At 36.2% G+C, this 17,540-nt stretch overlaps 1 protein-coding gene across 1 annotated transcript in view; it reads right to left on the reverse strand.

Annotated features, from left to right (window-relative positions):
* LOC136033787 (branched-chain alpha-ketoacid dehydrogenase kinase-like) overlaps positions 1-17,540 on the reverse strand; it is a 39,758-nt gene that overhangs the window by 7,838 nt on the left and 14,380 nt on the right. Inside the window, exons 3-4 of the mRNA XM_065714689.1 lie at positions 13,824-13,992; positions 5,839-6,000 (exon numbers count right to left, since the gene is read on the reverse strand). Of these exons, the coding sequence (XP_065570761.1) occupies positions 5,839-6,000; positions 13,824-13,992 (331 nt within the window). The remainder of the gene's footprint in view (positions 1-5,838; positions 6,001-13,823; positions 13,993-17,540) is intronic.

The following is a 17,540-nucleotide window of genomic DNA, read 5'->3' on the forward strand; positions in this document are numbered from 1 at the left end:
ATTTTTCAGAATTAAAACTCCCCCCAAAATTCCCCCAAAGAGAGCGGATCCGTTCCAGTTATGTCAATCACGTATCTAGGACTTGTTTTAATTTTTCCCACCAAGTTTCATCCCGATCCCTCTACCCTAAGCGTTTTCCAAAATTTTAGGTTCCCAGCCCCCCCCAGCTCCCCCTAATATCATCGGATCCGGTTGGGATTTAAAATAAGAGCTCTCAGAAACGATATCCTTCCAAACATCAAACTTCATTAAGGTCCAATCACTCCTTCATAAGTTAAAAATACCTCCTCATTTCTAATTTTTCAGAATTACCCCCCCCCCCCCCCCAACTCCAACAAAGAGCGGATCCGTTACGGTTATGCCAATCACGTATTTAGGACTTGTGCTTCTTTTCCCCACCAAGTTTCATCCTGATTCTTACACTCTAAGCGTTTTCCAAGATTTTAGGTCCCCTCCCCCTAATCCCCCCAATGTCAACAGATCCGGTCCAGATTTAAAATAAGAGCTCTGAGACGTGATATCCTTCCAAACATCAAATTTCACTAAGGTCCGATCACTCCTTTGTAAGTTAAAAATTCTTCATTTTTTCTAATTTTTCCGAATTAAACCCCTTTTCTTTAAACCCCTTCTAATTTTTCCAAATTAAACGACCGTCACACTCTGTTAGAATCCGAATCACGCAAAAATTTTAATCTGTATAGTTCAAGAGCCAAAGTGGATAAATATCCCCACCACCATCCTCTGCCCCCCCCCACCATTAGCTTTTTAGAAGAAGGTAGTATGTCATGCTTTCTGAAAATCAAAGAACTGCAATGACTTTTATATTCCATGATTTGAGGCACAGAGGGGGATAAATCACCCCTATAGCTCCCCTCTACCCTTGAGAACTTTTTAGCAGAAAGGTGAGGCATGTAACACCTTCTTTGAAGCAGAATCATATAAGAATTTTCAACATGTGTGGTTCGTATACCAAGTTGCTTTGAGACTCCTTCCACACGGCCCCTATTACTGAATTGTGTTGCGAGAGCAACACTTTGGTTTTATCCCGTTTTTTTTTCTACGCCGCCGATCTCAGCTTATTCCCGGAAATTGCTAAGGGTCTAACCTGTGCGGTTTTTACGGAAAGTGTGGACCTCAGGCCGGATTGATGAATATGACATTACATTTTGGCAAGCTCCGCAGAACTCTTTCCTGGGGCCAAAAAGGGTAGTTTCTGCTTGTCCACGAGCCAGAGTCAAAGAGGAGTATCTGAAGTTGTGCAGCCAAGCTTTCGTTTCATCAAACCATGTTTCTGCTTTCTAGCGGAAAGCTCCGTTCTAGCAGGCAAGCAGGTAGGCACCACTTTCAAATTGAAGATGGACTAAAATCTATAAGCATTAAATATATGTGGCAGTTACCCGGCCCCACAGCCAGCATATCTTCTTTGAGAGATAAATAGAAAAATTTACAAAGCAAAAATGTGGCATTTTCCCACGGGTCCGAAAGTGCTACCATCTATTGTCTCTACCCATTTCTGTTCGTGATTTCGGCTGAGTTTACCATTCGTTTTTTCGGACTTGGGATTGCGATAGATCAATGGTGTCAGATGTGCCTAATAAACTTTAAAAGTGCTCTCATTGCTAAAGAAACTGGAGCTTATCCTTTGCTCCTTTCTAAGTGGCGACGTTAAAAAGTTGGCCTACGGCAAAAAAAAAAAAAAAAAAAATCAACTTTTGAACTAAGACAAATAGGATTTTTTTTTTCGACGGCAATCGATAGCTCTTGATGAGCTGATTAAAGTATATGACATCCATTTTTTTGGTACAAAAATTCCTTCTTCAGGTATACCAGTTTGAAAGTTTCAAGGGGTTGATAACTTCAGTAGTAAGGTACAGACTGAAACGAAATTTTAGCCGATACAAATTATGAGATATATAGAGGACTTGTAAGCAGCAGTTGGCTGTTAGGTAATAATCACCTTCGGCAATGAGGGGCAAGAAACTTTTGCTAGTTGGTGTATCTATTATTTGTTTCCAGCGTACTTGATGGTAAAAACCAATTTGGTTCCAGTGGTAAGAAATGCAGGTCATCAATGAACTTCATCGATGAGGGGTTTGCAACTATGCTAGTTGGTGTAACCATTTATTTGTTTCCGGTGCACTTGATGCCTATCACGGGAGAGGGCCTTATAAGTAAGAATCAGTTTCCTTTGGGCAAGAAACGGCTGTTAGCTCATAATCATCTTCAGCGATAAGCGATAATCAACCTTTGCTAGTTGGTGTACCCATTTATTTGTTTCCGGTGAACTTAACGTCTATCACGGGAGAAGGACTTGCAAGTAAGAATCTGTTCACTTTGGGCTAGATATTTGCGCAAATTGGTGCACATTGTATTCGATCTCTTTAAATCTGACAGAATTAAGTGTTTACGCAACAGGTAAAAACGATAACGTAAAACAATGAGGTAGTTTCCTAATAATTGGTATCACCTATGGTATTTTAATCCTGAAAAGTTACGGATAGCTTTATCAAACAGTTCGTGGTAACGAACCGTAGTAAGGAGCAACCAAAACTCTAAAAAATGCAATTTTGATACGAATGGCTACAACAAAAGAATTGCCTTTTAATGCTGATTAAAAGTTACGAGCCTGAGAAATTTTGCCTTATTTTAGAAAATAGGGGGAAACACCCCCTCATAGAATCTTAACGAAAATCACACCATCAGATTCAGCGTATTAGAGAACCATGTTGTAGAAGTTTCAAGCTCCTATCTACAAAAATGTGGAATTTTGTATTTTTGCTAGAAGGCAGATCACGGATGCGTGTTTATTTGTTTTGTTTTTATTTTTCCCAGGGGGTGACCGTATCGACCCAGTGGTCCTAGAATCTTGCGAGAGGACTAACTCTAACGGAAATGAAAAGTTCTAGTGCCCTTTTAAAGTGACCAAAAAATCAGAGGGCACCTAGGCCCCCTCCCACGCTAATCATTTTCCCAAAGTCAACGGATCAAATTTTGAGATAGCCATTTTATTCAGCGTAGTAAAAAAACCTTATAACTATGTCTTTGGGGACGACTTACTCCCCCACAGTCCCCGTGGGAGGGGCTACAAGTTACAAACTTTGACCAGTGCTTACATATAGTAATACTTATTGGGAAGTGTACAGACGTTTTCAGGGGGATTTTTTGGTTGGGGGGAGGGATTGACAAGAAGGGGATATGTTGGGGGAACTTTCGATCGAGGTATTTGTCATAGGGAAAGAAAATTTCCATGAAGGGAGCGCGGGATTTTCTAGCATTATTAAAAAAAAATAATGAACAAATAAAAATGAAAAGTTTTTTGAACTGGAAGTAAGGAGCAGCATTAAAACTTAAAACTAACAGAAATTATTACGCATATGAGGGGCTCACCTCCTCCTAATACCTCTCTCTTTGCACTAAAGTATTTTTAGTGATTTCAACTATTTATTCTACGGCTTTTGTGATTCAGGGGTCATTCTTAATGAATTGGGACAAAATTTAACCGTTAATGTAAAGAGCGTGGTACTGACGAGGGGGTGAACCCATCATTTATATAATAAAAACATGAGGTTACAAAACTTCGTTACGTAAGCTAATTTATAAGTTATGTTTATCTTTTATTAATAAAAACATTCGTAAAAAATTAAAAGTTCTGGTTGCCTTTTTAGGTAACCAAAAAATCGCAGGGCAACTAGGCTTCCTCCACCGTTGCTTTTTTTCTCAAAATCATACGATCAAAACTAGGAGAAAGCCATTTAGCCAAAAAATAAAAATAAACTTGCAAATTTCGTGTTAATTATTCCTCTGCGGAGCGCCAAAATAAAAACATGCATTGATTCAAAAACGTTCAGAAATTAAATTTAAAAAAAATGAATTTTTTTTAGCTGAAAGTAAGGAGCGACATTAATACTTAAAATGAACAGAAATTACTTCGTATATGAAAGGGGCTGCTTCCTCATCAACGCCCCGCTCTTTACGCTAAAGTTTCTTTTACTGTTTTAAAAAGCAGAGTTGAGAGAAAGAGTCAAACTTTAGCGTAAAGAGCGGGACGTTGATGAGGAAGCAGCCCCTTTCATTTACGAAGTAACTTCTGTTCGTTTTAAGTTTTAATGTCGCTCCTTACTTTCAGCGAAAAAAAAACTTGTTTTTTTTTATTTAATAATACTAACTAGATTATATGAGATTTTGTTCCAAATTTTCATCCGTCACTATGTCTACGATTGAAAAGGATAAAGTTCAACTGGCTGCAAAGTCAATTTAGTCCATTCTTTCGATATTATTTTGTAGTTGTTGTTTTTTCAATGCTGAGGAATAGCCTTTGGTCATGTGAAAACTAATTGCGTTCTTGTTTGAAAATACCGTTTCAAAAACTTCGATAAGCTAACAACTTCATCATTTGACCGATAGTGAAGAAACAAGCACAAACGAGAATGTAAACCAATGAGATAGTTTCGTAATAATTAATAGAATGTCATCTGTGGTATTTTGATCCTGAAAAGTTAGGGATAGTTTTATAATACCTACTAGATTATATAAGATATTGTTCCGAGTTTTCATCCGGCACGATGTCTACGATTGAAACCGATAAAGTTCAAATGGCTGCAAAGTCAATTTAGTCCCTTCTTTCAATACTATTTTGTTGTTGTTTTTTCAACGCTGAGGAATAGCCTTTGATCATGTGATTACTGATCGATAGCGAAGCAACAAAACCAAAGTGTTGCTCTCGCAACACTTTAGTCGGCGAAACCGGACAAAGGTTGCCGCAACACTTCACGTTGCCCGGGCAACGTAGGTCTAGTTTTTCTTAGAATGGAGGGCAGGCTTTTTTCGGCCGATCTGCTTGACATTTATGAGGCAAGTACCTTGGCTCAGTCGGAAATAAGAATGATGATTTTTATAGGCGTGCTCCTCTTCTCCAATCTAGTAAAAATCCTCAGATTCACTAGGAACTGGCCTTTGAAGACTAGTGGACAGTAATAATCATAGTCAACTGTTTTGAGGATTTCTGGAGAACTTATTAGCAAGAATCGGTAAGCATGCTGATTTTCAGGGGAAAGGGGTTATGTAATAGCCTTAATTTTATTCGTTTCGATCACATTTTGTGGTAGTAACATGCGTCTTCAAATAACTAGTTGTGCAACAATTAAAAATAATAATGCAACAACCTGACTTAGTTTTGAAATAATTAGTAAATGATTTATGTGGCAATCACTTGGTGATGGGCAGGGCATCAGATGCTTTTTACCATCAAGTATATTAGAAACGAATAATCATTTGTTTCCAATACCACCTATCATAATAGATGCTCTTTTGACGCAAATCAACATTGCTTTAGTTTTTAGGAATGACAAAATAAATTGAGTTTGGTCTTATGTGTTGCTTTTGGGGTGAAATAATACAGCTTTAGCTTGTATACGTAGCACATTTAAAATGTATCAACATTGATGGGGTCGCAAAATATTAAATTAAGTTGATTTTTAAGCAGAAATGGCAGATTTTAAGACCGTCCAAGTTTTTAAGACTGTCATCATGTATCGTATGTAGAAAAAAGTCCTAAGACATAACCCTTTAAAGAATTGAAGGGGTGGACAACTAAAGCGCTAAGTTGATGGTGAAGAAATAAAACCAGAGTGCCGCTTCCAAAACACTTCCCGTAGATCAAGCAACATAATTCTAGTTGGCAGTTTATTTTGTAATATCCCTCTTTTGATACAAGGATTTAAAATAAATAATTAAAGTAAACATTTTTTATAATAATCAAAAAGCAAATCACCAACTATCATATGAACTTATTTCTCAGAACAGAGAAAAATAAAAAAAATAAAGGAGTTGAAATCTTACCCAAACATTGGGCATCCAGTTGATGAGTTGGCAATATCAAGAAAGCCGCTGAACATACTTTCACTTTGCAAATCAGTACTATTTTCAGCAGCTGTTGTAAAGTTATATTGAAGTACTTTGCTTACTAGATCATGACTGATACCACCACCACGATCTGAAATCCTAGAAAACCAACAAGAAAATAAGATCAAATATGGAAAACTAAAGAAAATTATACCTTTTGTGCCTTAGCATGACTCTCATAGGAATTTAAAGCACACTACCACAGAATAAAATATAGTATTACCTACTTGAATCAGAAAAGTCGACATGCTTACAATACTACCGCCACAAGCAATTTAGTAGTAGTGAGTAAAACTTGAAAAGAAAACATATATTTATGATTTTGCTGGAACAGTTAGATGGCGTTAATTTTGATTACCTCGGTGGCCAATTTGAGTTTCTTACTAATCTCTCATAGAGCAGGATTAGATGCCGTAGCGGAGCTTACAGGCTATTTGAAAATTTAACTGGCTGGAGCATCAATAGATTAGTAAAGGCCTCGTCATAATGCCCATTACTTGAGGTAATGGAATAAGTATTTTACACTTAGAAAGGACTAGGATACACTAGTAGGTATATAGGGAAGCTAGCTATTAATGCATTTTTACTGTTAATACCCAATACTGAATAATCAGGGTCATTCTGAAGCTTACAGCTCAAAAAACCTTTTTAGCAGCTTAATGAAAAATTAATTTGAAGTTTGAGACAAACATTTTCAATAATTTAGGAAGATACCGATACACTGAAAAAATCCCAGACAAAAATTGAAGTGAAGTTGACAAAAAAGGAAGAAAAAGGCTGTAGCACATGCAAATTTTCTATTATACTGACAAAATTACAATTAATGCGTAAATTGTGAATTATGTGCAAATATTGCAATAAGGAATTGTTCCAATTTTTAATCGATTCAGGTAGTTTTAATGAGTAACACTTTTGTTTTGTCAATCTCGGCTGAGCTGATGTGGGGCGAGGAGGCAAGAACAATTAAAAAAACTTATTTTATGATTTTAGTTAAAAAATTTGTTTTATCAATGTGATTTTTTGAGTAAGTTTGTTTTCTTTGTATTTGTTTTATTTTGTACATAGCTGATGACGAAAAGATGATGAAAAGGCACTAGATCTAGGGCCAAAATTCTTTTTTTGCCGAAACAAGTTCCAGTTGCAGACTTGGCAGCATCTTTAAAATCCTCTCACGGCAAATGTAGTCCTCTTGTGTCAAACCTTGAGACAGTCATATCTTGTTTGATTGACACTCTTTTGCAACACTCCAATAAAAGTTCGAATTCTCCAAATAACACAATAAAAAACTTATATGGCATATGGTGTTGAATTAGGTCCATAATGATTCCTCAATAATAATCACTAACGCCGATAAAAGCAAATCTTTAGCAGTAATGAATAAACTTAATTGTGGTATCAAAATTAAAATTCATAAGCATTTAAATGATATTAACATTTATGCTAAATCAAACCAAGATCAGACTGATCAATTTACTCAAAAGCTTATAAAAGAGTTAATAATTCTCGAAGAAAATGGTAGAACCGATCCGCAATTGCACAATCAATGCCTCGTGGTATTTTTACTCGAAACTCTAAGTATTACCAAAACTACATAAACATGGCGTCCCCTTAAGACTTTTTGTTGCTTGCACAACATCACTTACTTCTAACATTGGAAAATGGTTAGGCACTGTATTTGAACCTCTGCTTCACCCTCAAAAATTTTATACAAACAATTTAGTAGATCTCATCGAAAAATTGAAAAAAAATTAATATTTCTGAAAACTCCATATTAAACAACTTTGACATAATTTCCATGTATACTACTGATGTTTCAAACTCGGAGCAATCATTACAGAACAAAACTTGAAAACAATTATCATGTAATTGAAGAATTACCAATTGGGGTAGACATTGAAGTTCTCGTAAATTTAATTAAATTATTTAACAAATACTCCATGCACTTTTATTTTCAAGATTTTTATTACCAACACATAAAGGGCCTTACTATAGAAGCACCTTTGTCAGGCATACTTGCAAATTTTCACGTCGACACCTTGAAAATTGAGCACTTAATTTTTCTTTTTTTAAGTGTTTGTTTTTGGGACTTTTTATGGAGGATATAATTTCAGGTTGGAATTATGGTGAAGATTAACTTGACGCTTTTCTAGACCATCAAAGTAGTGTGCACTTTTAAGGTTTTATGACACCTAAAGCCACTACTCATTTCTTCCTTTAATGATTTAAGTTGAACGGCGACACCCTCAAGACACAGGTGTTACTAAACTTATTCGAGACGCAGGTGCATATTACGTCATAGGGAATGTTTTCTAAGAAACGCAGGTGTCTGTTTCTTAAAAAACCTAAAAAACCATAGCATCCAATTTCACTGTGGGCCGTAGCACCTAATCCTATTGGAAGTCTTAGCATCCAATTCCATTGGGGGCCTGGCATCCAATTTCACTGGGGGTCCTAACATCCCATTCCAACAGAGGACCCTAGCATCCAATTTCACCGGGTCCATTATCCAATTTTCACACAATAGTTTTTTGATATTCTTTTTGGCTAGACTAGTTGTCTTCCACGACAAAATGACTGAAAACACCGCATTACTGGGGGACAGACTTTTTGGCTAAAATAAATGTCTATGTTAACCATTATTTGTAGGACTATCTGTACCTTTAGAAATCCTTTTTCTAAATAGCCATAGAATCTATTTAGAAATTGAATTTCTAAATCTAAATAGAAATCCTTTAGTACCTTTTTACTATCTGTACCCCACCATAAGGGATCACAGCCTCTGAAACAGGAGGCTCAATACACGTATAATTTTTTCAGTAATTCTAAATCAATTGACCGTCTCAGAATTTTCACACAATAGCTTTTTGGCCTTCTTTTGGCTAGAATTGTTGTTTTGCACCACGAAATGTCTGAAAAGGCCAATTTGCTGTGGGGCAGTCTTTGGCTAGAATAAATGTCTATGTTAACCGTTATTCTGTAAGACTACCTGAACCTTTAGAAACCAATGTACCACCAATAAGTAAATAGTTTTTTCGGTGATTCTAAATCAATTGACTATTTCAGAATCTTCAGACGATAGTTTTTTGGACTTCTTTTGGCTAGGGTTGTTATTTTGCACCACAACATGACTGAAAACGCCACTTCGCTGTGGGAAACTCTTTCTGGTTAAAATAAAAGCCGGTGTTAACCATTATTTTGTAGAACTAGCGGCACCTTTAGAAACGAATGTGTCACCGTATGACATTACTGCCTCTGAAACAGGAGGCTCAATAGGTTTATAGTTTTTTTCGGTGATTCTAAATGAATTGACTCAAAATTTTCACACAATAGGTTTTTGACATTCTTTTGGCTAAAATCGTTGTTTTGCACCACACAATGCTTGAAAACGCCGCTTTGCTGTGGGACAGTCTTTTTGGCAAAAATAAATATCTATGTTAGCCGTTTATTTTGTAGGACTATTTGCATCTTTAGAAGCAAATATGCCCCCGTAAAGCACTACTACCCCTCTGACACCCCTCATCATTCCTGACATTTTTACAGTTTTTTTTTTCATAAAGTGATATCCAATTCTGCTTCCTCGCTTCTGACCCCAGTTACAACGGCTCTACCTTCGATTTTGCTGGCTTCCTCCCCGCATCAATCGATTCCATTTCCCACTATGCCCCTCCGATCCCAACTCCAAATCTGGCTCCGGTTGCATCAGTTCCCGATTTCCCACTTCTGCCCTCCAATTCCACAATTCCGATCCCGTCAATTCCACTCCAAGTTCCATCGATTCCAAGATAACAGCAATAGTATCGACGATTTTAGCTGGTGACATATTAATTACCATCTTCTTTAACATGATATGAAGGCGACACTGACTTAAATAGATTGGCTTCAGCAAAGCACTAGCCGTTACCTTGTGTTATTGGCAGACATCACTTTAAACACTCAAAATTTAAGAAATCCTTCGTTGTAGTTGATTTTAATGATGTCTCAAGAAAAGACCAAGCAATGAGCTATATGAATAATATGGTTCAATCCAACTTCTTAGTGTTACAATGAAAGAAAGGCTAGGATGGTTAGGCCATATTTTATGGATGAAGGATGACAGATTGCAAAATATTATGCTATCTCACCATCCGTACAGGACCAAACAAAAAGCATATCGTCCCCGAAAGAGGTGGGCGGAGGTTATATGAAAGGATTTGTGGGAGGGGTAAATAAAGAGGCTTTGCACAGATTGGTGTGGAGGAGAAGCGTCCAGAGCAGTGTTGACCTCTAGCGGTATGATGCTGCAGCAATCTATTAGTAGTACTAGGAATAGTGATAGTATTAATTGTTTTAGATGAAGCCTAAAAACTAGCTGCTAGTAAATGTGTTCGAAGAATACTTGGGAGTTATCTGTCTGATGGGAAGGATCCTATCTGATGGGAAGGATTCTAATCCAGTACAACTAAGACTTTCGGAATAACTCAGTTTTTACTGCCATTTTTTGTGGGTCTGCCAGGGTACTAAAATAGGTCCATTGCTCATTTTGATATTTATAATGCTGCTAGAAACAATTGCCATTATCATTTTAAGGTTTGGATGACTCAACTATTTTATGTTTAGATGAATTAGAACCCTTATTAAGAACTTAGCATTTATTTCTTGCTACTGGAATATATATAATATCAAGAACCAAATTTCAAAATTGAAAGTATCCAACAAAAAGATTTAAAAATCTTTCTGGGCAGTGCTGAAAAGCCTGAATCTCTGCAGTTGGATGTAGGACTTCCGTGTTTAAAGTTCCGACATTCTTATATGATAAGTTACATTTATAAACATGATTGTCTAGACAATTACTCTTTTACATGATGCAGATTCCCAGAGCTATAGGCCAATCAGAATTACTACCAACTATATTGGAATCAGCACAAGATGGAGGTATCCAAAATTTCTTAATTACTTCTCTCAGTGGAACTCGGCTGACGGCTATGAAAAGGCGCCACTACTCCTTGCAGCTGCATTGCCTCTGTTATTTCAAGCTTGCCATAGGGTTAACAAAAATCTTTCATAAAAAGTGTCATGTAAGACAAAATTTCTCCAGCCTTGTTCTGTGCAGAGGGTGCATGTAAAAGTCATCAAGGCAAAGACTACTAAGGACCGTACAAATAACATATGTTTTATTTACTTGCAGTTAGAAGATGAAATCGATCATTACCGTACTAAGTACAAGTCTCACATTTGCACTAAAAACACTAACAGCTTAGACACAGGAAAACCATTGTTGATTATTCCGACAGAAATATAACTCATTCGAAAATCAAGACAATACTCCAAATAGTCTTAAAGAACATTTTAAATAGATGGCATTGTTTTCTAGAGCATTAGTATAGGGGAGGTAAGCCCCCAAAGCAACTTCTGGGAGCCAATACAAAAGATAAGAAGTATTTTTCTAATGATGTTAAGACTGAAACGTTGATCAGTCCACTTCATTTAGGTTGGTGTCAATTCAACCCCCAACTCTTATACCACTGGCATCTAAGTTGGGAAAGGGATAGATCATATTTCAATGAAAGATTGATTGGGTAATACAAATCAAAAGCCTGCAAAGATAAATCTAGTAGCTCTGTTAGCAGCTCATACTGTTAAATTCCTGCTGATATAACTCAAATATAAATGACAGCGGTTACGACCGTGGTTAACTTTAAATAAATGGGATGATGATTGACTGTCCAACTTCACATCTTACTCAGACATCTCATGAACATCACGAAAACATAGTGAATATAAATGGCATAGAAGATCTTGTGAAACGAGGACTGATTAGCATTGATAGACTTGCCTACCATCAAGGTTATGATTTCTCCAACAGAACGTACTATTTAGACTACATTCTGACAGAAGTCAAGCCTGTGCACAAAAGAAAGATCATGCGTTAGATTTCTCAGAAGCTTGGAAATTCCTGTTCTGAGGACTGCTTCAAGCAAGTAACAGGTTACACAAAATTTGATACAAACAGCATAAATTCGATCAGAAATGAAGACATAAATAGTTTAACGGTAAGACACTCGTATATATGAAACAGTTTTTTAAATAGTCTTTTAAATAAATGGAATTCTTATCTACAGCATTAATATGGGCGGCGATAAGCCCCAAAAGCAGCTACTGGAAGCCGAAGAAGCATTTTTCTAATCAAACAGTTCGTTGTAACGAACTGTAGTAAGGAGCGACCCGGCTCAATAGTAACCGAAAATGTAAAAAATAGAATTTTGATACCAATACTTACATCAAAAGAATCGCATTTTAATGCTAATTTTAAATATACAAGTTTCATCAAGTTTAGTCTTACCCATCAAAAGTTATGAGCATCAGAAAATTTTCTTTATTTTAGAAAACAAAGAGAAACGCTCTTTAAAAGTCATACAACCTTAACAAAAATCACACCATCAGATTCAGCATATCAGAAAACCCTAATGTAGAAGTTTCAAGCTCCTATCTACAAAAATGTGGAATTTCGCATTTTTTTTTGCCAGAAGACAGATCACAGATGCGTGTTTATTTGTTTTTTTTGTTCTTTTTTTCCCATGGGCGATCGAATCGATTCAGCGGTCCTAGAATGTCGCAAGAGGGCTCATTTTAACAGAAATTAAAAGTTCTAGTGCCCTTTTTAAGTGACAAAAATATAATGACAAGCCCAGTTTCATCCCCTAAGAACATAACTGACTCCAGAACTTCGGGTGAACTTGTAAGAAACTTTTATTACCTTAATTTCACGCTGTCTAATGGTAGCTACATGGATGAAGAGGTATGAAGCTGAATATTAAAACCTCTTCTATCGCCAGAAGGCTCAAAACTCTCCGGAAGTGCTGCACACTTCTAGACACACCAAGATACGAATCTATGACAGATCCAGGAGCTCGGTCTTTCTTTGCAACGGAAACACAGCTCCTTAAATCTTCAATCTTCAACATGATAGACATCTGTCAGGCAAAACAACTTCGTCGGATTGAGGGACTTCGATGAGATGATTTTGTAAGCAAAGCAAGGTTGTTCGCACTCACCTCCCAAGTGCTGTTTTATGTCCAAATAGCGCAGGGCACTCTCAGGTGGCTTGGACATCTCCTACGTATAGAGACAATAGAACCAGCCTGAGTAGTCGACGATTTCGACCCAAAAGCCGAGTTATGAACTTTCTAAACCCCCCCCCTCCAATGCAGCAGGAAGAGACTTATGTCAAGTAAGTCAAGTAGACCCCTAACCTTTGCCAAAAAGTTATTGGGACAAAACTGTCAGGGACAAAATCCAGCATTCAAAAAACGAATAGCTAAAAGTTTTCGACCATGTCATAGAGCAAATCAAAGACTGGGTATAATTAAAGCTGTTTCAATAGGTTTCTAAGCCAAATTCAGTTGAATCACTTTGAAATTTGAGAAGACGTAAATTGATGTCTTTTCTATTAGCCAGGTTAGAAGCCAGATATTTGATTCACTTCTGAAGCTCAGCCTTAGAGCAATCTAAATCCGACTGCTTCCGTTAGAGCTCATATTGTGGAAGACTTACAAAACTCACTAGATTCCAGAGCCCTGAAAAGTTCTGCACAGAAAACAAACAGACAAAATTTTCGGTTGAAATTTTCGAACCGCGAAAAGATACCCGAGTGATAAGAAGGACCTCACACTCCGGAAAATCTAAGTGTTGAAGCCTAGAAATACATTTCTCGTATTTTGATCATCATTGGCCCTTGGAAAAGGCCTCAGGTAATCCACCTGAGGATCAGACGTGCGTGGTTGCATTTTATTTTGCTAAGATTAACGACTCGTACACTTTAAATTTACTTTCAGATTTGCCAGGTGTAATGAAAACTTCTTTCAAATCGCTTTGGATTAAAATTTTAAAATATTTCCAGTTATACACATTTTACCCTGTAAGATACAAACTGTGTTCTGTCTTACCTGATTATGAAGTCCCTATCATTATTTGCAATGGTAACATAAATAGCAGGTAATAATTGATGAGGATTAGGATGAGATTCAACAGTGGCACGAACAGCATTCTTCAGCAGTTCTGGTAGTATGTAATCCAATGGAAGCTGAATATATGGAAAAGAAGCATGAACATGGCCTAAAATAGTACAAAGTAAATACGTAAGAAATGTGAAAAATGAGAAAGAGAAGGAGAGAAAGAGCAAATAAACTCAAAAAGAAGCTGAGAGTAGAAAAGACAAACGATGTTAATTATTGATTTATGTAGGACAAAAGGAAGACTCTTCCATAGTCTTTTTATCTGCATAGTCTAATTTTTTCTATTATAGTCAAGCTAATTTTTATTCATGCTTCAATGCTCAAAAAATCCAAAAAAATTAGAGCAAATATACCTTCATATTCATATTCATATTCTACAAAGCATCAAACTTTTTCATTTGAAAATGAAAACGAACTGTCGTATTGGAATGCAAGTCTTTTCTTCCGTTTTTTGTTGCATAAATTCCAACCTTTACAAATGGAGGAGAGTACCCCCCCGGAGACTGGTCTGAAAAATTTTCATCTTGAAAAAATTGTGGTATAAAAATACCTATTTACCTATTTAGAATCCGCAACCACCCAAGAGTAGGACATCTGTGCACAAAAAGACATGAGGGTGTTATCAACCTCAAGTTATCAATGATATTGGTGAAGCAAAGCTAAAATTGTGCCAAAAAGCATGTTAAAAAAAACCTGTTTTGGGACCCATGAACCATTTAGAAGCAATATCACCTAATCCTAAAAAATGAATTGAATTAAAAAAGGAAATATTACTGTTCTTGACTTTAATGGCCTTACTGATTATCTGCAGTAAAGAAATGTTGCCTCCAGAGGTTCCCAAAGAAGTGTCTTACGTAAAAAAAAAATATAAATAATAAAAAATAGCATATGATGACCAGATTCTTTTTGTTGCTTATTTTTGTATTGAGCTGGGGAGGGGAGGGGGTATAGAAAAATATTTCTATCACTAACTCTCGGAAATAGCATTTGTCATAACTCAAAACAGCTAACCAATATGAAATTGGCATCAGTCTCCGTTTTAAGTGATAATTCAAAATTAACCGGAGAGAAACGGGCAATATTTTTTACAAGAACTAGAATTATTACCGGAATAATTATTGGAAGATGAGGTAAATTCCCTGAAGGCTTTATAAAGCTTCGCAAATGTTAAAGTAATAGTTCAGAAGTACAACCGGAATATTTTTTTTACTTTAACTGGATGAGAAATTTTTCAAAATTGCACAAAATTTTGGCTTTGAATATTGCAGAGCAGGTAAGTTTATGTCTGGAATTAGTCTACCTTACATTAACTAGGATGACGCTGAAAATTGGATAGGTTTGTTCTGTTTAGTTTTGGAAATCTAAAGTACGCATGTTGAAAATTGGATGGGTCTCTTCTCTTTAGTTTTGGAAATCTAAGGTAAGCAGCCTTCAACTTTACTGGAAAAGTATCATTCTACCAATCCTGTCATATAATTGCATTAAACCATTATGTATTGCAGTATGTTTCGACATTCCGAGATTTTTATAATGTACCTTTTTTTCAAACAGTTCGTGGTAACAAACTGTAGTAAGGAGCCACCCGGCTCAATAGTAAACGAAACTCTAAAAAACAGAAATTTGGTGCTAAAAGATACATCAAAAGAATCGAATTGTCATGCTGATTTTAAATATATAAGTTTCATCAAATTTAATTTATGTCATCAAAAGTTACGAGCCTGAGAAAATTTGCCTTATTTTGGCAAATAGGGGGAAACACCCCCTAAAAGTCATAGAATCTAAATGAAAATCACATCATCGCATTCAGCGTATCAGAAAACCTAAGAGCAAAAATTTCAAGCTCCTATCTACAAAAATGTGAAATTTCGTATTTTTTGCTAGAAGACACAGATCACGGGTGCGTGTTTATTTGTTTTTATGGCACTTGTTTTGTTGTTTTTTTTCCCAGGGGTCATCGTATCGACCAAGTGGTCCTAGAATGTCGCAAGAGGACTCGTTCTAACGGAAATGAAAAGTTCTAGTGCCCTTTTTAAGTGACCAAAATAATTGGAGGGCAACTAGGCCCCCTCCCACGCTCATTTTTTCCCAAGTCAACGGATCAAAATTTTGAGAAAACCATTTTGTTTTGCATAGTCAAAAACCGTAATAACTATGTCTTTGGGGATGACTTACTCCCCCAGAGTGCCCGGGGGAGGGGATGCAAGTTACAAACTTTGTCCAGTGTTTACATACAGTAATGGTTATTGGGAAGTGTACAGACGTTTTCAGAGGGATTTTTTTTTGGTTTGGAGGGTGGGGTTGAGGGAAATGGGCTATGTGGGAGGGTATTTTCTTGGAGGAATATGTCATGGGGGAAGAGAATATCAATGAAAAGGGCGCAGGATTTTCTAGCATTACTATACAAAAAAAAAATGAATAAATAAATATGAAACAGTTTTTTCAATTGAAAGTAAGGAGTAGCATTAAAACTTAAAACGAACAGATATTATTATGTATATGAGGGGTTCTAAAAATACTTTAGCATAAAGAGCGAGATATTTAGGAGGAGATAAATACCTCGCTCTTTATGCTAAAGTATTTTTAGAAATTTGAACTATTTATTCTACGACCTTTCTGAGTCAGGGGTAATTCTTACAGAATTGGGACAAAACTTACGATTTAGTGTAAAGAGCAAGGTAATGACGAGGGGACAAACCCCCTCATATACATAATAAAAATATAAGAATATAAAAGTTTGTTACGTAAGTGAATTCTCAAGTTACGTATATTTTTTACTAATAAAAACGTTCGTTAAAAATTAAAAGTTCTAGTTGCCTTTTTAAGTAACCAAAAAATTGGAGGGCAACTAGGCCTCCTTCCCCACCCCTTATTTCTCAAAATCGTCTAGTCAAAACTAAGAGAAAGCCCTTAAGCCAAAAAAAAAGAATTAATATGCAAATTTCATTTTAATAATTTATGTGCGGAGAGCCGAGATCAAACATGCATTAATTACTCCTTGCAGCTGCATTACCGCCGGTATCTCAAGTTTGTCATAGGGGTAGTAAAAATCTTTCATAAAAAGTGTCCTATAAGACAGAATTTCTCCAGCATTGCTCTGTGCTCAGGGTGCATGTAAAAGTCGTCAAGGCAAGAGCTACTAAGGACGATAAAAATAACATATATTGTATTTAGTTGCAGCTAGAAGGAAAAATTCATACCCAAAAAAAATTTATTCCCAAAAAAAAATCATTCCCATACTAAGTACAAGTCTAATGTTTGTACTAAAAATGTTAACAGCTTAGACACAGGAAAGCCCTTGATGATTATTTCATAGGATATAAAAATCATTAGAAAATCAAGACAGTACTCCAAAAAGTCTTAAAGAGTCTTTTAAAGACATGGAATTGTTTTATACAGCATTAATATTGGTGGCGATAAGCCCCCAAAGCAGCTGCTGGAAGTCTAAACAAAAGATAAGAAGCATTTTTCTAATGATGTAAAGTTTGAAACGTTGATCATTCCATTCATTTAGGTTGGTGTCAGTTCAATTAATCAGCTCTTATAATACTGGTGGGCGAAATAAGAAAAGTAATTTATTCAACATCTTGGAAAAGCTCAAAGTTCCGATTTCTTTCATAGTGATGGTTACCATAAAGGAAGCAGATAGAA

Source organism: Artemia franciscana, chromosome 12, assembly GCF_032884065.1.
Source record: "Artemia franciscana chromosome 12, ASM3288406v1, whole genome shotgun sequence".
In the NCBI taxonomy this organism is placed as follows: Eukaryota; Metazoa; Arthropoda; class Branchiopoda; order Anostraca; family Artemiidae; genus Artemia; species Artemia franciscana.